Consider the following 21,065-nt stretch of genomic DNA (forward strand, 5'->3'; position numbering starts at 1 on the left):
ATTGATTCCAAGGGGCTCTAATTGTAACATTGACAAGTCTTTTTGGAGCATAGACTCAGATGTGGCTTAGGCCTTCCTTGGGTCATTACATTAGCTGTATCAACTATATTCCTCAGGGAAAGTTCAGGTGTCACTCTCCCCAACCTTAAACAAGACCACCTTAATGTTGCCTGAATGTGTTACTTATAAAAAAAAAAAAAAAAAAAAAAATGTTGCCTGATTGTGTGCGTGCGTGATCTTTATTCTTTCTAGCCAATTATGGCGTAGGTCACTATGAAAACAGCCCTCTCGATGACACAAAATGAAATTATTGCCCCTATGAGTGCTTTTCATTCACTTCACCTTCTGCAGGCAACACGTGACCGCTCTCAATACCTTGCACTTCCTTGGCAATCATTCTCACAATATCCTCTTAGCATCAACCATTATTCTGGGTGATCCCATTTTTATTTTTTTTTGCTTTCCACATAACTGAAAAAGAAAAGAGGGGGTGGGTGCAGAAGAGCATGTAATCTGGAATCTACACCTCTGATGTTTTTTCTTTTTCTTTATTCCAGTGACTCTCTTATAACAGTTTCCCAAAAATGCTTTTGGTTCTGCTTTGCAGCCAGAAAAGAGAAGTAAAATCCTCTTATGCTTTCTCTCTCTCTTTTTTTTTTTTGCCAATGAATCTTTTATGACAGTTCACCACAATGCTTTTGTTTCTGCTTTGAAGGAGAAAAGTGAAGAAAATTTTGTTTCTTCTCTTGCTTTTGAGAATTCTTTTATGTTTTATTATTGATTTGGATGCTTAACTATTGTTAAGTAATCTCTTCCATATGACAGAAATGTCATAGTGCACGGCATTTTTAGAATTCATTGTGTATCACCATGCCTCAGGTTATGACTTTTTAAGGAGCTCCCTTCTTAAGTTTCAAACGGATTGGATAGCTATATAGATTGTAAATTTTACGTGCTAGTAGTTATATCTTAGATTTTTCTTAAGTTATGTTTGAGGTTTTTTATTTTTTGAAGGTTAGTAATGCATTTAGAGACAGAAAAAATCAACACACAGTTTGGTGGTTGGAAGCACTTCATCACGCTGAGCAGAACAAGGACTTCTCGAGCGAGTTGATCAGAAAGATTGAAGAAGCTATCTCACGAGCTCCAAACAATTCGAGGTCATCAAGAATTTCATCCCGGTTAGTTATGGTTTTAGTCATCTATATCATCAGTTGCATTAAAGTATTGTGACTGCTACTACTTTTGATTTCATGAACTGTTAATTGTAATAGTTCCTGTTTGCATCAGAAGCTTTTAGTTTTAACCCCATCTGTCTAACTAAGAGTGTTGAATATCCCTATGAGGCTATGTGGCTACTTTGAGCTAAAAGACTTGTAAGCCATGAGGATATGGTAAGTTGGCATGGATGTGGAATTTATTAAAATCAGTGACACATTGTAGTCATTATGTAGACGGTACTAAACATAGGTGCAGTGCATCAAAATCGAAAGCTTGACAAAACGGTTTGATTAAGGCCAATTCAACTTGAATCGGTAAAAAATTGAACCTGTTTTAGTGAACTGTTTCAATCGGCTGATTCAAGTTAATTTCAGACTGATTTGTGCCAGTTCCAACCAATTATTTATTTTATTTGTTAAATGAGTTTTTGTATTTCCTATATGGATATATGATAGAACTAAACATATATTAAAATTCTCATCCTTGTATACAATAAGAATGGTAGAAAAACGGAAGGATAAAACATGGTGTTCTTTACTTTAGTTGAACAGATTTTTTTTATCGATAAACAAAACTTTATTGATCATAAAAAAGGCCAGAGCCCAAGTACACAGGACATATACAAGAGCATTGCCAATGCATGCTAGTTTAGTGATACAAGAAATTCATAAAAATTTATGCCATTAAAATCAACAACAATCGACTAATGGAGTAAAGTATTGGAAATGAAATTTCTAAGCTCATCTATTGGCCACTCAATCTTTGAAGCTTCTTTCGTTTCTTTCCTTCCAAACACGCTGCTATAGACATATTGGGACCATATTCCATATTGGTGCAATCTAAGAGTTGCCTAGAAGGCCTCTCCAAGAAGCTAAGTGATCGATTATCCTTCTCGGGATCACCCAAGCTAATCCCATCTGAACAAATAACTAATTCCACAAGATCATAGCAATCTAACAACGAAGTACTAGATGATAAATGGACTCTCCACTCTTTTTGTACATACAACACCAATCCATGACAATGATTCGACATTTTCTTAAGTTGTCTAGTGTGAGGATCTTCCCCAAGGAAGCCGTCTGTACAAAGAAGATTGCCTTGATGGGTGCCTTTGTCTTCCAAATACTCTTCCATGAGAATGGATTTGCATTATGCACAAAAGTAGCGGTGAAAGATGGTCACCTTGTCTTAAGCTTTCGGAGCTTTTAAAGAAGCCCTTTGGCGTGCCATTCATTGATATAGAAAAACAAGCAGGAGAGATACAATGTTTGATCCATGAATATTATTTTGTACCAAAGCCACATCTCTCAAGCATGTAAATCCGGAATTTCCAATTAGTCATAAGCTTTTTCCACATCAAGCTTGCACATGAGCCCCGGATCTCTCGACTTGAGTCTACTATCCAAGCATTCATTGACAATAAGCATTGAATTTGCCTTCCTCTGACAAAGGCATTTTGGGGCTTTGATATTAATTTCTCCACCACCATGCTCAATCTATTCATCAAAACTTTGAGAGGATCTTGCACATCCGCTCACCAAACTAATGGGGGATGATCTTTTACCTCATCAACACCTGGCTTTTTTGGGATAAGAGTAATGAAGGTTGCATTGAGGCTTTTTTCAGACCATCCATTTTCATGGAATTCATGAAAGACCCCCATTATATCATCCTTGGCCACTTCCCAACAAGTTTGGAAAAAAGCCATAGAGAAGCCATCGAGACGCAGATATTGTGACTTTGCATAATGAGTATTTTGTATTAAACTTGTGACTTCACAAAAAATACTACCATTTTTATGTGCTTATAACTTAACAATATTTATCCGTTGTAGATGATAATATTTGAGGCAAAAAAAAATGTGGACAATTGAGGTCAAATACATGAATTACATGCTTGTTGAACCATTTAAATTTATTTAATATTCTTATTTAAACTAGTCAATGAATTCATATTTAAACTCTTTTATATATGATAGTAAGGCTTGAATTTCATTATATACAGATTCAAAATTGTCATGAATCGCCCGATTCGGTTTGTTAAATCATCCGATTCATTGAATCAGTCCTTTGATTCCGAGCCAATTCCAATTTTACGAGCCTTGTTAAAATCAGTGACTATACAACCCTCGGTGTAGACTTGGTTGTCTATCCTCGAGAGTCAGTGTAGACATCAGTGTCTATCATCAAGTGTCCAGGTTTTCAAAGAGGGGAAGAGTGCTAGAAATCATAGGATTCCATGGTAATTAGGAATGTGCTACTTTAGAAAGCAAAGGTGAAACCCTTTGCTTAGAGTTTCTATAGAAGATAAGCAGTAAATATAAGCTATGTCAAATGTTATATTGCTATTAGGTAATAACTTTTGTTTCTCCCAGTCCAGATTTCGAAGCTTAAGTTCTCTAAAATATCATATTCAGACTGGTTTGGATCAATTGGAAGCCTCTAGGATAGTGTTACTTGATCAACTTCTGGGAATTGATCGTACAATGGAGAAACCAAAAGAGGAGGATATTGAACGTGTGAGATACTGTCGAAATTGCAAGGTCAATGGGGATGGTCCTGCATGTGTTGCTTGTGAACTAGATGGATTGTTTCAGGTTTGCTCGCAAACTTGTCTGTTAACCATGATGCTCTCTTGTACAACTAAAATTTGTTTTCTGCGGACATCTGACTTATTTCTACAGGATTATGAAGCAAGGCTCTTTCGTCTTAATAAAGAAGATGGAGGGATGATTACATCTGCTGAAGAGGCCTTACATTTGCAGAAGAAAAATTCTGCACGCAACCGGTACTTTTGGAATGTACCACCGCCAGATTTATCATCCAGTGTTAGAAAGAAGAGAGATGTTGGGGAAAGAGTTGTGGTTAGTTGTTAAATCTCTTCTTCGTTTATATATCCCAAGTTATGGTTAAAGTGGACCGATATTTTGTTTACACACTGATGTTAAATCTCTCTCTCTCACACATACACACACACGCACACGCATGGTGGCCTGGTGCAGATTGCTTCTTTATCAAATTCAGACATGTAGTTCTGTGTGTGTGTGCATGGCCTTCTTCTCCTTATTCTTTCTGAGTACATATCCTTTAAAAAAAGTCTCTTGTTATTTGGTTCATAGAGACGAGGTTCGAGAACCCTTATTTACTTAGATTGGTAGGGAATCCACAGGAAGAACGATGTTTGAAGCAGATTGCTATGTTGTAATATATGGTACTGGTGTGATTTTATAGAGGTTTGTATGTTACTCCATTGATGAATGTAGATTGACCCCTTTTTTTGTTATATAGTTTTTTGTGGTGTTCACATGATAAAGTTTAATTACTGTGCAGCAAGCCATAGTCAAAATCATTTATCTGGAATACAGTTTAGAAAAATTATTATTTGTCCATCAAGAGTTGGAAGTTCTCCTTGTTTATGACTCATATATCAAATACTGAAAGGATTTAAATCTTATTTGACCTTTTTTAAGTTGAAACTTCATTATATTCTGTTCATTACTCTAAGTGGAGCAACTATACATTGGTTTGGGTTTGATACAGATACTCTAGGAATATATTGCTGTCATCTTCACTTCAGGCAATTAATTATTGTTTGAGAGGAAAAAAAAAGGGCAAGCACTTATTTTCATTACTCTTATGCTTATCGTATCTGTTTATAGGTTTCAAAATCTCCATCTGAGTTGGAGATTGTTCTTGGGGTTATAAAGGGCTATTGCAAAGCTCAATTAGGAAGCGAGGGTATGTCAGCAGCCAACATGCAGCTTCAGATTCTAGAGGTATAGCCTTATTGATCCTCTTTTATTGGCCCCAACTGCTTATCTGCCACGCGATGTTTATCAATTTTGCATGGAATGACTTGAACTAATGCTTTTTTATTATATTGACTGCTAATTTCTGCTCAAAAGTTTCTGGGAGTTCTTAGTTAATTTACTGCATGCAACTAGGCATGGTCAAAGATCTTTAAAATTTAACACTTTTTCCTTTCACTTGGTTAAGGGCATGCGGAGGGAGTATGGCCATGCAAGATCCTTGGCAATAGCCCAAGCTCAAGTTCTGTGTGCGCATGATGAACTTAAAATGGCTACAACACGATTACACATAAGTGAAAATGAGAATGAAAAAGCTGTTGATGCTTTGAGTCGAGATGAATTACCTTCAGCTAGTGTACAATACTCTGACGACAAGTTCAGCTCCTTAACCTTGTTGTCACGTGTAAAAGGGAAGCTTCGTTATTTGAAGGTACAACAAACACAGCCATCTCGAAAGTTTCAAGTTTATGACTGGCTTTCATCAGTATATTTCCTTTTTTGCAGTTGGTACTTAGTGTATATATCATTTCCAGGGTCTGGTACTATCGAAACAAAAGTCCCCATTGGAAAGCCCTACTAATTCCTCATTAACTCAAGAGATTGGTAGGCTGTCGACTTCTACAGAGCATAAAAGTGGATGTGTACCTAAAGCTGATGATGAAACATGCCCAGTTTGTCAAGAAAAGTTGAGCAATCAAAAGATGGTTTTTCAGTGCGGGCATGTTACTTGTTGTAAATGTAAGTCTTTATCTATTGTATTACTCTTTATTTGCCCTAACAAAGTAGGGAAAGATAACTGAGGTCCCTTTAACTAAATTCCTAAAACAAAGATTTTGTTTTCTCAAAATGTTAACCACTTGAAGGAAATCCTTAAGTCCCCTTAGTTCGAGGAAAACACCATTTGTGACATTATGGTAACTTGTACTTCCTTTAGAGAACAGAAAAGAAGACTCACTAACGAGATACCTATAAAAAAGGGGAAGAAGCCTTACGTTCATTAATCTAAATCATGATTTTTCTGGAAATATGTTCCCATCCTTCATCTTTCAGGGCTTTCTCTTTCTTGATTCCTATCGTATTGATGGATCTTGTCTATTATACACCATTTAATTGTGACTTCACGCTTGCCTCTTGCAGGTTTATTTTCAATGACAGAGCAGAGAGTACATGATAATAAGTTTCAACCTAAATGGGTAATGTGCCCAACATGCCGACAGCATACAGATTTTGGAAATATAGCTTATGCTGATGATAGAAAAAATGAATTTTTCAATTCACCTGTGTGGCATACATATCAAGGTCGTGAGAAGTGTGAAGAATCTATGATTGTTCAGGGTTCGTATGGAACAAAGGTATGATTCCTATGTAATGCTTTGTCCCGTGACATATTTCACATGGCATGGCTTACAATGATATGCTACTTCTTTGTCCCTGCACGTGTTGCTATGTGCAGTTTCTTTGTTCTCTCTCCTCTTGTTTCCAAATGATCATATCCTTTTCCCTCAAGATTAGTTGCCACTTTTTCTACTTATGAATAACTGTAAAATAGATCATCGACCTGAACTTGTCAGTGACTCAATGCTTGGCTTAATTGGTGGATAGACTTGGGGCAGGTTTGGGGCACAAGACAAAACACAAAATTCTCATCTCATCTCATCTCATCTCATCATTACACCTTTTTCAAATCCCCATACAAAATATAATAAACAATTCAACTTTTTCAAATCCCAATACACCTTTTTCAAATCCCAAAACAATAATAATATTAAAACATAATATTTTAAACTTCAAAACAAAACACAAAATTTTCATCCCACCCCCCAAACCTGCCCTTAATAGAGTCAACCTATGCCAGTTGGGGTACCCAAGTATGCTTGTGTTTGTGCATTACAATACTTTCATGGCAAGATTCATCCTGCTTTGTCTAAAAAGTTGGTCCCATTACTCTTCATACTTGGTAGATCTCAAGTGTTCCACCAAGTATAATTCCTTTTGAGTTCTTGGCAATGTGATGTCTAATTTTACCTAGTTTAGTTCTCTCTCTCAATTTTCCTGCCATTTTGATTAGGTCGTCTATGCTAGTTTTTATTCCTATCCTATTAATTTTATCTTGGTTATCCTGAAGATTGAAGCTGTCACAAGAAGGATCTTGTGGATCAAGCATACAGATCCAAAAGCAAAAGTTCTTGTTTTCTCGAGTTGGAATGATGTCCTTGATGTTTTGGAGCATGCCTTCACTGCTAATGAGATCACCTTTATCCGGATGAAAGGAGGCAGGTAAGAGATCCTCAAACAACTTATTATGAATGGAACTTGCTGCTTTCTTGGCTATAATAAGCGACAGCACTTTTTTTTATCAGTAAATAAGTATTTTATTGATAATAGGCGAAACCAAGTACACGGGACATGTACAAGAGCCACACCTAGTCATGATTGTTTAAAGATACAAGAAAATTATGTATGTTCATGCCATTAAAGTCTGTTACAATCAACCAATGGAATAAAGTGTGCAGAAAAAAAGTTTAAGCTCATCCATTGTCCATTCACGATCCTCAAAGCTCTGACTGTTCCTCTCCATTCATATGCTCCACCATAGATAGGTTGGTATCATCTTCCACAAAGCTGCAATTTGAGAATTACCCCGGACTCCTTTCCAACTAGCCAAAAAATTCAACAACTCTCTTCTTGGCATTATCCAAATGAGTCCCAGTCTCGTGAATATATCGTTCCATAAACTCATGGCTACATCACAATGCAATAATAGATGATCCACAAACTCACCATTTTTCTTACACATATAGCACCAATCCAATACAATGAAGCGGTGTTTCCTTAGTTTATTGAAGGTGAGAATCTTCCCTAACGAAGTTGTCCATACAAAAAAAGAGGCTTTTAGGAGGACCTTAGTCTTCCATATGTTATTCCATGGGAATGTTCTTGTAGAGTGTGTCATAAGAGATTTATAGTATGATTGTACAGTGTATATCCTCCCTTCTTGGATGGTGACCATATAATCTTTTCCGCTCCTCCAGACATACTACAAGTGTGTACAAGATTGAAGAAATCTGTAAATGTGTCAATTTCCCAATCTTGGGTGGCTCTAAGGAAAATGATGTTTCATTGGGGTGAACCACTAGAGAGATCCATAAGCTCTGCTACTGAGGCTGCCTTTCTTTGTGCAATGTTGTATAGTATTGGGTAGGCTTCTTAGAGGATTCGATCTCCAAATCACAAGTCATTCCAGAATTTAATTCTAGACCCATCCCCAACTACAAAACGTGTTGATCGATGGAGATTGGTCCAGCCTCGTCTTATGTGTTTCCAAAGTCCCACCCAATGTGGTCCTTTCACCTCATTTGAGCACCATCCTCCCCACAATCCCCCATATTTTAAATCTATGATCACCCTCCATAAAGATCCTCGTTCTTCATGATATCTCCATAACCATTTACCCAATAAAGCCTTGTTGAAAACCAACAAAGTCCGAATTCCCAACCCGCCTTCATGCATAGGGGTACAAACCGTAGCCCAATTCACCAAATGAAACTTGAATTCTTCGTCTATTCCCCTCCATAGAGGACTTAGAGAATATATTTTCCATTCAGTGTGGGATAATTATAACGAGTTCAAAGAAGGTTGGTAAAGTCAAGTATACATAAAAGATTTTCACCGATAGAGATCTGACTAAGGCCTGGTTTGGTTTCACAAACTTTTAAAACCATTTCATCTCATCTCAACATCGAAGCACCATTCCGACACAAACATTTTTCATTTTCAAATTTTCAACTTTTTCACCTAATCATTACAACTTTCTCAGACTTCCACACAAAACACAAAAAACAATTCAACTTTCAAATCTCAAAAAAAAAAAATTATATTAAAAAATTATATACTAACCCTCTTTTAACTCTAATTTTTTTATTCAAATTTTCTCTCCTTTTCCAAAACCCCATAAAATCTTAACTCAAACCATTTTACTACTATTTACAGATTTCTCATCTCATCTGTGCAACCAAACGAGGCCTAACATATAATCTGCTCAATTGAACCAATCCCTTAACAAGAAAGCGATGGATTTGAAGTGGTTGAGAGAAATTTCTGAGAAGTCTATGAATCAGTTATTTCTTTTGGATCCTTTTGCTATAAGGAAATCTATGAGAATCTAATTTTTGAATGCTTATAAAAAAAAAGGTCATTCAAAGTAAATTATCATCGAGTCCTAGGTGTTTGAGTTTTTGATAGGGGGAGGAAGTTCAGTGATGCGCATAAATGATAGAAGCAAGCATGGCCTTCACTTGGTGTTTTTGGGAAATGGTAGCTTAACATGCTTTGGCTGCTATCCTTTATGGGAACTCTTACGAAGACAAAAGAAAGAATGAATCTTGCTGAGGCTTTGTGTAAGAAATTAACCTCTACTGCTAGATGTTGCTCAAAAAATTGGGGCGATACTTGGCTCCAAAAGAATATGATACAGTGGGAGAAAGGCTTTATTTCTGTACAGGAATGAAGAATTGGAATTGGATTGAGAGCTTTTGGTGGTGAGTTGACTAAGGTGGCAGATTTCTTTGAATCCTTTATAGGCTTTGTATGTAGAACAGTGAGAGCATGTAAGGCTTGAGATGGGTCAAAGATATCGGAATGAAGGAATTCGATGGGGGCTGGGAGCAGCTCAGCCCATTCTAGATGTGAAAAAACCATATGCCAATGCTCTGTTAGGGTATAGGCTGTCACCCAATCTCGAAACAATCTACAAGGCAACCCAGAGACACCAGAGACAAGCTCAGAAATCCTCAAAAGATAAGCTGGCCAATTTGAGGTAGCAGAACTTGCTTTCAGCAAGGTTCAAACTTTTTAAGAGTGTAGAAGTGGGCCTGAGCTTGGTAGGTGTGAGAGGATGGCTATAAAGGGCCTTGTGCTACAGACTAGAAAAGGACGGTCCATTTTTATATTCATTGAGCCTGAAAGTAGTTAATGCTTGGGTCAACCCAATTTGAAAGGGCAAGGGGGCTTGCTAAAGCCCAACTCTGTCAATGAAGGACTAGGGCCAATGCAGACCTGGCCCAACCCTTTAGTTACAATCTGATTGAAAGTTAAAACACAACCCAGGTCCTCTCTTGAACCTGAAACAACCAAGCTGAACGTCCTCAGCGAGGGAGGGATCAGAGAAAGCCAACAAAGGGTGGTGAAGCTTCGGCACCTCTCCGCAGTGGCAATCATAAATCAGAAAACTCTAAGCAACAAGAGCTTTTGAAAGAACCTAGCTCCAAGCCAAGGGTAGCAATGAAACAATGGCCATCATAGAGTGAGGAAGGTCTCTCAAAGCACAGACAATTCAGATGGAATCAAGGCGAAGAAATACTCATTCCATTGGCCTTGGGAAAAATGTTTTGGCCCCTTTCATCAACACTAAGACACTATTCACCCCCCTAGATTTGCTTGGAATGGTACAGAAAATAAGGAGCATGCTTTCAGATTACAGTGCTTGGAGACATCTTTAGGGATAGAAATGAGGCTCTGGAGGCTAAGACGGCTCAAGATGGAGGAGTAGGCTTGGAGAACTTGATTTTGGAGCTGAAAGGAGGAAAAGGAGCTTCCTTGGGTATAGAGATGATATGGGGGCACATTTCTGATTTAAGGAAGGGTTTAGAATTATCTATGGTGCTAGGCAGCAAAGAAGGAAGCCTTGTTTATTCATTGGAAAATCCCCCAATTCCAGCCTAGTTTCCTTGGGTAGTTCTTTGTCTTCAAAATAGACTATAATGGAAAAGGGTAAGGAGGTGATAACATTAGAAGTGGGTGAGATTGGCCACATGGGTATGAATAGGTGTGATGATGCATTGCCCAATTTGGAGTTGGAAATATATTCAGGGATGGATCCTCTATCCCCTTGTGTTCTTGTGCTCTGAATTAGGGAGGAAGAAGGATCTCCTCTGAATTGAATTTCTAGGTTTAGGGTTTGCGTCTGTTGATTTCTGGTTTTGTGGTTGGAATGGTGGAGACTAGACTGTGGGGTCGGGTAGTCAAGGGGTTAGGGAGGGGAACCTCTCCAAGGCAGACCCTTCGAACCCACCCCTGTAGAGTAAACTCCGGTTCCGTGCACCGCACCCTCGGAAGTTTCCCTACACGGAACTAGTGAACTAGTTAAATGACTGGCTTTTCACTAGGGGGTGTGGCCCCAAATGATTGTTTGCACCCATGATGTATTGAACTTTTGACCTTGAAGGAAGTGATACCCCAAGACCAAGGTCTTTACCACTTGGGCCAACCCCTTGGGGTTTCATAAAAAAGGAAATAATTGAGACAATCCTTGGTCTAAAATTGATAGATCCTTGTATCCCTAGCTTTGGAGGTGCACTTTCCTGATTTGTATCAAAAGAGACTACCCAAACTTTGCTTGGGCCATTAGCTTCGACTGTGGAGGTCTTCAAAGGAGTAGAAAATATCTCTTAAGTTTGGGAATATATGGTTAAAAGCAAAAGGTTTTGTTGATAGGGTTAGGCAGTGCCGTCATCCTACCATTTCCAAGGTACTTTGAGCTTTATCTTTGCTCACAAACTAAAGTAATTGAAGAATGACTTAAAGACTTGTGGGATTTACAAGACTTTCAAGGTGTGGAATAGGAGAGAATGCTATCTGAAGAAGAGTGTCTATAGAAAAACCAACTGATTATTGGTCTTGATAGGACTTAAATGAAGGAGATGCCTTGGAGGCAAAAATCAAGGGCTTTATGGTTAAGAGAGGGTGATCAGTGTAGTAAGTTCTTGAATTGAATTTACTTATAAAAAAAGGTTCTTCAATTGAATGACTCATTCACATGGGAGAAACGATGCCATTTGAGATGTTGGTTGATGGCTCAATTTCTTCATATCAAACTGAAATCATAAATCCTAGGGTGCAATACTATCAACATTTTTTGTTGTATGGAGGCTTTAGCGTAACGGACTAGCATTTGAGACCATTTGAGGAAGAGATGGACACGTGGCTTGAGAGGCCATAGATGGTTTTATCATGGCTTTCTTTCAAGCTTGCTAGAATATGATTAAAGATGACGATATGCGGGTATTCTAGGATTTTCATACCAATAGTAAGTTTGAGAAAAAAGACTTAATGCTACTTTCATAGCCCTAGTTCCTAAAAAAGTTGGGGCAGTAAATGTTAAAGACTCCCGACCCATCAATGTTGTGAATGGAGTGTACGAGATAATAGCTAGAGTCTTGGCTAATTCATTTAGTTTGGTCATTGAGAAGATCATTTCACTTGGTGCTTATTGCCAATGAATGACTAGAGAATAGGCTTAACTCGGGTGGGCCAAGGGTACTTCGCAAGTTAGATATTGAAAAAAACCTATGATCATGTTATTGGGAATTTCTTCATTATTGATCTTGGGAGATGTGGTTTTGGAAAAATGACGATCTTGGACAATGCATTTTATCTCTTCGATATGCTTTTCTATTTTGGTGAATGGCACAATGGCCGGTTTCTCTGATATCTTTTGTGGCCTAAGACATAGTAATCTGTTATGTCCATAACTTTTCGTTATTGTCGTGGAGGTTTCTAGTAAAATGTTTTTAGCAATTGAAGGAGGTTTCCACTCAGGCTTATTTGTGGGGGCTAGTAATCATGGTGTTCTTAACATTTCCCACTTACTCTTTGTAGATGATACCCTTGTATTTTTGTGGGGAAAACCCAGATTGCCTTTGATCTTGGAAGGAACTGTTTATTTGCTCTAAAGTTGTCTCTAGGTGGAAAGTGAATTTGGAAAAGTTAGAGGCTAGCATTGGGTACAAAGTATCCTCTTTTATCTTTGAAATATCCTGTTTTCCCAGCGGGAGCCTCTTTCAAGGCCAAGTCTATTTGGGATGGGGTGATAAAGAAGATTGAGTGCCGCTTGGTTACTTGGAAGAGGATGCGCTTATCCAAAAGTGGTGGAATTACATTGATCAGAAGTACACTATCCGATTTGCCACATATTTCCTGTCACTGTTTTTGCTTCACACTAGTGGCCAAAAGAATATAGAAGCTACAACAATACTTTCTGTGGAGTAGGTTAGGTCAAGAGGTCAAATCTCATTGGGCCAAGGAGTGCTCTCCCATTTTTTAAGGAGTATAGAGTGATTCAAAATTTGCTCTTGTTCAATCGGGCTCTCCAAGGGAAGTGGCTTTGGTGTTGCCATTACCAGCATGAAAGGAAGACTTTGAGGAAAGTAGTAGTGGATTTGAAATTTGATTGTGCTTGGACCAGTGGTTTTCGAATGAAGCTCATGGGCTCCATGGGTTGGAGTTGTGGAAATTTAATTGAAGTGGTGGGGAGATTCTCTAATCCTAGTAGACTTGTGGTGGGTGATAGTTATAAGGTTAAATTATTGCATGATTTATGGTGTGAAGACAGCCTTCAAGGAAGGATGGTATAGTGTGAAGACATAGCCACAGAGGCATCTTCCTTGGTAGAGTTGCATTGGTTTGGGTTATGACTGGAAGGATGGTAGACCTTTTTGCCAATTGGAGAGAGTTATGAGTGTTCACAAATTACTGCAGTTGGGAAGATGGTCCTTATCTACTTAATATGATGTATTTGGGAGGGAACGACAGGAATTTATAGGATTGCAAGTCGAAGATGGATGAGCTCAAAATTTTCTTTTTCAATACATGGTTCCTTTGGCATTAGCTCTTTTTCTTGTTCTTGAATCGGTTGGGATGGAATGATGAATCTATTTCTTGGAATGATGAATCAGACAAAATATGGCCCAATTGTATTGAATCTAAACAGGTGCTCAACCCAATTAGTTAGTGAGGGGAAGCTGAAAGCATGAACAACGCAAGACACATGAGCCATTGTTGCAGCCCACTCCAGAAAAATTATCCAAATTATTATTACTGCAGATGCGGTAAAAGTAAAGCGCAAGAAAAATATGACATTGAAGGAACATCACATAAACTCAATGAGATGATGAAGTGAAGGCTCCTCCTAGACTAGGCCAAATGGCTCGGTAACTTTCCTAACGGGCCCCTGTTAAATAACTGGTCACAAAAGTTTAGGGACAATGTGAACTTAATTATTAAATTAATATTCTAACTTCTAATCACTTGTTGGCCAAATTTCCTATAATAAGGCTTTTCCAGGTTAAAGACGTTGCTTTTGCGCGGTCTTCAGAATTTTTCGTCATAAATTTTTTTTAATCAATAAACAATAATTTTATTGATGAGATTGATTGGCATAGCACAAGTATATGGGTTCAAATGTTTTTTAATACATAGGTCTAACATGTGCAATATTTAATGAGAAATGCTACTATGCACCATGTTTGTAATTTATACCACTTACTTTGTCTCCTTGATGTGACACTACAATGTGGTGCCACGTGGCTTATTTAAAAATTTAAGAACACAAACATAAAAGAGTAGAGGAAATTTAGGATTTTAGTTTTCATCTTTTTGTGTTTTAGGGGGCCATTTTGTTTTGAATATATATATTTTTAATAAGCCGCGTTGTGCCATGTCAAGGGGACAAAGTGAGTGGTATAAATTAGGGGGTATGGTAGCATTACTTTGATGTATAATTGAAAAGAGAATTGAATAGGGTGATCAATATTCGAATTCAAGATCATGACTTTGCTCCCATACATGGTCACTAATTATTCTAAAATTTATAATAGATGGGAGATGCTTATATAACCGATAAAAAGAAGTTAATATAATTATTTAATTAATATTCTAATAGTCAAGGTCTTCATGTTGCCACATAAGATAGAATTAGAATCAAGGCATTCAGGACTTCCAACGGAAAAAAAAAAACTCCTTCCTACTTCCCTTTTTGTTGCTTTTAACGAGCTCCATAGATTGGTGTTCACTGAATTCAAAAGTCAGCTCCTAAAATTAAAGTTGTATGGGAAAATACTTTCTAGTCTTGATATTGCATGAATTCCAGGCAGTATGTATCTTTCATTCCTTATAAAAAAAAAATGTATCTTCCATTACTCCTGAGTTGAATGTTGTAGAACTTGTAGCAGCCGTTGATCGTTGGACTAATTTTTCACATCCCTATCGAACATTAGGGGTGAAAACCGACGCTATCGGTGCGGGTTTTTGCCAAAACTGACGCCGACTGATAGATGGGATTTGCATGGAACAACCGAATGTACCGGTCGATGGGGAGGAGAAATACCGGCCGTATCGACTCTGGTAGTTCTCGATCCCGCTAGTGGCAAGGTTCGTCTGAGAGAGTAAAGAGAGAGTGTGTGTTGCAGAGGAGAGAGTGAGAATGAGAGAAACTGAGAATCAGAGAAGAAGGGGGGGGGCAAGAAGACGATCTCAAATCGAAACGATGCCGTTTGGTTTAAAATCAAACAGTGTCATTTCACTCATATTTTTTTCAATATGTTATGTATAAAATTTGTGTTTTTTTTGTACACTTTAGGTATAAAAGGACACCGTTTCACTTAAAACTTAAGTGAAACGGCGTCATTTTAACTACGGTATATATAAAAAATCAAACGTAGTAGATTAAAATATCCTGGGTAGAAAATAAAAGCATGGTAAACTGGTAAATAAGATGTATCAACTATTAATGCTCATATAAACCTATAAAAAATATTTGTATTCATATAAGAAAAATTCAATTAATTATGTTCATATTGGAGTAGATGGCTGTTTCTAATGGTTGCTTGTGATTCTTCAATTAATTATCAATATTAATACATGTTTTGGATCCTCTGCCTTAATCTAAGGCCTTCCATATGTGCATCCATTGACCCTTAATTATAGGAACTTGTTTAGCTAATTCTTTCCATTTATTTTGTAATCATCATTTATGTGTAATTACGCCGTTATACAATCTGTAAATGAATATATATATATATATATATATATGAAAGGCTTTCACCACTCAAAAGTGTGGTGGTTTTTCAAACATTCTCATGGTATCAAGAGCCTACTTGGATTAGCATCCCACGATCCCCATTCTTCTCCCACCCTCCTCCCCTTCAACACCATGATCCACATGGTTACCATCAAACTCTCCTCCTCCAACTACCTCTTATGGAAGAGCCAACTTCTTCCACTTCTCGAGAGCCAAGGTCCTGCTGGGTCATGTGGATGGTACCCTTGTGCCACCACCTCCATTTGATCCTCCTACCTCTCAGACACCAAATACCAAACACTTGGCATGGAAAGCCATCGATCAGTGCCTACTAAGCCTTCTCCTCTCCTCTCTCACAGAGGAAGCCATGGCTGAAGCCGTCGGCCTCTCCACATCCCGTGAGGTCTGGGCTGCCCTCGAAAATACCTTCAGCCACTGCTCCAAAGCCCGTGAAATACGCCTCAAAGATGACCTCTAATTGATGAAGCGTGGCACCCATCCAATCACTGCCTATGCCCGTGCCTTCAAGGCATTATGCGATTAGCTTCATGCCATTGGTCGCCCTGTTGATAGAATCGAGAAAGTTCACTGGTTTCTTCGTGGCCTAGGACCCGATTTCTCCAGTTTCTCTACTGCCCAAATGGCACAGACACCTCTCCCTTGCTTCCCAGATCTTGTGTCCAAGGCTGAGAGTTTTGAACTCTTTCAAAGTCTCTTGAGAGTCCGGTGCCTTCAGCTGCAGCATTCACCGCTAGCCGTGGCTCTTCTCAACGCGGGGGTGGCTCCTCTCGCTCCAGACGTGGCCGTGGAAATGGCCCCAGCCACGAGTTCTCCAGTCATAGACAGGGCGGTGCTCAACCCATTCAAGGTTGTCGTCCACCATGGTTCCAAATTTGCCGCTTGGAAGGCCACTACGCTGATCGGTGCAGGCAACGCTATGATCGGCACCAGCATGATCCTTTGGCGCACCTTGCAGAAGCTTTCAATGCTTCATGCTCTGTGTCTGGCAATGAAGCTTCGGATTGGTTCTTGGACACAGGGGCCTCGGCCCATATGACTCCAGCCCACTCCACTTTGGACCAGTCCACCACTTACACGGGTAAGGATTGTGTGATTGTAGGGAATGGTGCGTCCCTACCCATCACCCACACTGGTAAAATTTCCCCTTGCCAAATCTTCATCTGTTAGATGTTTTGATTGTCCCTCAACTCACTAAAAATCTTTTGTCTATTAGTAAATTAACGTATGATTTTCCATTATCCGTTACATTTACTAATAATTTTTTCACTGTTCAGAATCGCCAGACGGGAAGGGTGGTGGCAACCGGTAAAAGAGATGGAGGCTTATATGTGCTAGAGCGCGGAAATTTCGCTTTTATTTCTGTCCTTAAAAATAAATCTCTTCATGCTTCGTATGATTTATGGCATTCTCGCCTTGGATATGTGAATCATTCTGTTATCTCATTTTTAAATAAAAAATGATAGCTTTATCTGACCTCTTTATTGCCATCTCCTACATTGTGTGATACATGTCAACTTGCAAAGAATCACCGTTTGCCTTATTCTTGTAATGAACATAGATCGTCTAATATTTTAGATCTTATTCATTGAGATATCTGGGGTCCTTCCCCCGTAAAATCAAATTTGGGTTTTTCCTACTATATTTTATTCATTTATGATTATTATCGTTTCACTTGGTTTTATCCATTGAAATTAAAATCTGACTTCTATGATACTTTCATTCATTTTCAAAAATTTGTGGAAAATCAACATTCTACTCGAATCAAAATTTTTCAAAGTGACGGTGGTGCAGAATTTACTATCAACTGCTTTAAAGCCCATCTTCGTACCTCTGGCATCCATTATCAACTTTCTTGTCCATATACTCCCGCCCAAAACGGTCGCACAGAAAGAAAACACCGTCATGTGACTGAGACCGGCTTGGCCCTGCTTTTCCCTTCCCACACTTCCCCTCGCTTCTGGGTTGACGCCTTTAGCACTACAGCTTATATCATCAACCGATTGCCCACACCACTTCTTGGAGGTAAGTCCCCCTTTGAGCTTCTACATGGTTCCATTCCAAATTATGAAAATTTTCATCCATTTGGTTGTCGTGTTTATCCTTGTTTACGTGATTGTATCCCTAACAAATTCCCCCCCCTAAGCATTCCTTGCATTTTTTTGGGTTACAGCTTCTCTTACAAAGCGTTTCGTTGTCTTGACCCTACCACTTCTAGGCTATATATCACCTGCCATGCTCAATTTGATGAGACTCACTTCCCCTTCCTCAATACCTCCCAAGCTCAACCCATATCCTGCCTCAAATTTTCAAATTTTCTGGAACCCAGTCTTCCTCCTACAGACATGCTACTATCTTCCCCTGCGCCTCATTCTCGGCACATTACACAATCTGGATCTAACCCGTGTGGTATTTGTACTGATCCAGTGGATGAGTCTTTGCAGGAAAATGATTCTCTTATAGGTCCATCTCTGACGCACTCAGATCCTAGCCCTTCTTCTCTTGAGCTCCCCACTGAGCTGCCTACTCCTGCTCCTGTTGCGGCTACTCCGATGGCCTCTCATCCCATGCTTACACAAGCCAAAGCTGGTATTTTCAAAACTCGCCACCCGGCGAATCTTGCTCTCTTGGGATCTTCTGGTCTTCTCTCTGCTCTACTTGCATCCACTGAGTTCAAAGGATTCAAATCTGTTGCTAAGAATCCCGCTTGGCTCGCCGCTATGGATGAAGAAGTTCAAGCCCTGCAAACTAATTGTACCTGGATTTTGGTTCCTCGACCTGCCAACACCAACATTGTGGGTTCCAAATAGGTGTTTTGGACCAAATATTTGCCCGATGGATCTATCGAGCGTCTCAAGGCTTGCCTTGTTGCCAAAGGCTATACACAGGTACCTGGTCTCGACTACACTGACACTTTTAGCCCTGTTATCAAGGCTACCACTGTCCGTGTTGTCCTCTCTCTTACTGTGACCAACAAATGGCCTCTTCGCCAACTTGATGTCAAGAATGCATTTCTCAATGGTCATTTTATTGAACATGTCTATATGGAACAACCTCCTGGGTATATTGACCCCTGCTTTCCTAATCATGTCTGTCAGTTGAAGAAAGCTCTTTATGGCCTCAAACAGGCTCCCCGTGCCTGGTTTCAGCGATTCAATTCTTTTCTCATTCAGCTTGGTTTTTATTGCAATCGTGCTGACACATCACTCTGTCTTTCACAGGCAGTCTGATATTATTTATTTGCTTCTTTATGTTGATGACATCATTATTACAGGCAACAACTCATCTCTTCTTGACAGCTTTGCTTGTAAGCTTAATTCTGAGTTTGGTGATTTTTCAAACATTCTCAATACATGCTTATTATGATTGCACTAGCTGCAAGTGATTCTTTTGGGGGATAAAAACAGAGTAAGAAATTTGGTTACAAGAATATAGAGCGCCAGGTATTTTTACCCCAACCTTCTAGTATAACATATTGGAGGGAGGGTGGCATCTTTCTTCATATATCAATAAAGTGCATTATTTGATATTTAAGCACGCATACGGCATCAATGAGGAAATTGAAACATGCAAGGCTTTTTACACAAGCGTTTTCTTTGTTTTCGATTTTCCCCTTTTTTTCTCTTATGGTTTTTTAGACAGCATTTCAGTTCTCAGATTGCTAATAGTGCTTGTGTAAGTACTTACTGGCTTTGATGGCCATGAGTGTGTTTGTTTTTGTGTTTGTATGTGTACACGCATGTGTGCATGCGCGTGTTCATATTGCTCATGGTTGCAGCTTTGTAAATATAGGAAATCACATAGTGCCATAAGCAAGTTTAGAGGACAGAATAACAGTGCAGAGGGAACTTGGAAAAGACGTACCCAGCAACCAGCATCAGATTTTTTTCAGGTTTTATTGATCCTAATCCAACATGGAGCCAACGGCCTCAATCTTTTAGAAGCAGAGCATGTTATTCTAGTAGAGCCGCTACTTAACCCAGCAGCAGAAGCACAAGCTATCAGCAGGGTACACCGAATTGGGCAGAAAAATAGGACACTCGTTCATCGTTTCATAGTATGTCCATCTTTCTATTTATGCAATGGCAATCGAGTATTTACGTAAACACACACATACGTATTAACAACACACTCGTTCTCCCACTTACAAGTCTTCGCAAGAGTTGGATGCGCAGAGAAGTGGTAATTAAATCTATCTTGTTCTTTTGTGAAGGTTAAAGGCACTGTTGAAGAGAGCCTATACCAATTGAACAGAAGCAGGGATACCAGTTCATTCATCAGTGGGAACACAAAAAATCAAGATCAACCTGTCTTGACGCTTAAAGATGTTGAATCTCTATTTGTGACGGTGAAATCAACAGTACCAGAAAATAATGAAAAATTAACTGGAAGTCTCAGACATTTGCCACCTTCCGTCGCTGCAGGTATGGCAGCTGAGAGGAGAGTCAAGGGGCATACATCATGTTCTTCATGAAGTTCTTCATGAAGATCTAATCAGTTTGTGGTATAGCAAAAGCTACTTGATAGAAGTTATGAGGCAAGTTTTCTGGCTAAATCAAGTCCAGTCAGATGTTCCCATCATAATCATGGAAATCCACAAGGTTATCGCGGTGGGTTCTCTAATCAAAGAATTGCTTTGGATAATAATTTGTTTCTATATTTCAAATTATTTCCATTTTTTGTATAAATTGGAACTCTTCCTTTTTGGGAATTTTTTTGAGATATCTATGATGACAACTGCAGAACCTCCTCGTGTAAAGTAGAAATTCAATGTAATAAAATAAATCCTTCTCTAGTGATGTTGCATGGAAATTCAGATTACTTCCGCTCATGGAAATAAAAAAAGCTCAATGAAGTTCATTTGATTTGGCTTTCCCCGCTCTATTTTTCCAAATGTAAATGGCCCTTGTTTTGCTTAATTACAAAATGTATTTGAAGACCGTTGTAAGTTATAAATCGATCATTGGTTTATCCTAATCGGATGAAGATGCTCTAGATTTCTTAACACGGACAATGCTTTTAACTATTGAATTCGGAACAGTGTCGGAACTTTTTCAATTTTCAAGTTAGGTTAATTGTAAAATCAATTCTCAAATCTTATAGCCCGTTTGCACATCAGTCACTCAATTTCTAATTTTTGTGCACACCCGAACTATGCAAATT

At 38.8% G+C, this 21,065-nt stretch overlaps 1 protein-coding gene across 2 annotated transcripts in view; it reads left to right on the forward strand.

The window, feature by feature from the left end:
• The window catches only part of LOC108991864 (E3 ubiquitin-protein ligase SHPRH), a 47,579-nt gene extending 26,882 nt beyond the window's left edge, over positions 1–20,697 (forward strand). The window contains exons 10-19 of one of the 2 annotated variants that reach the window (XM_035692624.1): positions 1,015–1,181; positions 3,601–3,817; positions 3,905–4,084; positions 4,880–4,996; positions 5,217–5,459; positions 5,563–5,767; positions 6,167–6,381; positions 7,155–7,306; positions 19,695–19,959; positions 20,116–20,697. In XM_035692624.1, coding sequence (XP_035548517.1) covers positions 1,015–1,181; positions 3,601–3,817; positions 3,905–4,084; positions 4,880–4,996; positions 5,217–5,459; positions 5,563–5,767; positions 6,167–6,381; positions 7,155–7,306; positions 19,695–19,959; positions 20,116–20,376 — 2,022 coding nt within the window. In that variant the 3' untranslated portion in view covers positions 20,377–20,697. Of the gene's footprint in view, positions 1–1,014; positions 1,182–3,600; positions 3,818–3,904; positions 4,085–4,879; positions 4,997–5,216; positions 5,460–5,562; positions 5,768–6,166; positions 6,382–7,154; positions 7,307–17,179; positions 17,514–19,694; positions 19,960–20,115 lie in introns of those variants that run through there. The other variant, XM_035692625.1, reaches the window with a different exon arrangement.
• Positions 20,698–21,065: the final 368 nt, after the last annotated feature.

Source organism: Juglans regia, chromosome 7 (assembly GCF_001411555.2).
Source record: "Juglans regia cultivar Chandler chromosome 7, Walnut 2.0, whole genome shotgun sequence".
In the NCBI taxonomy this organism is placed as follows: Eukaryota; Viridiplantae; Streptophyta; class Magnoliopsida; order Fagales; family Juglandaceae; genus Juglans; species Juglans regia.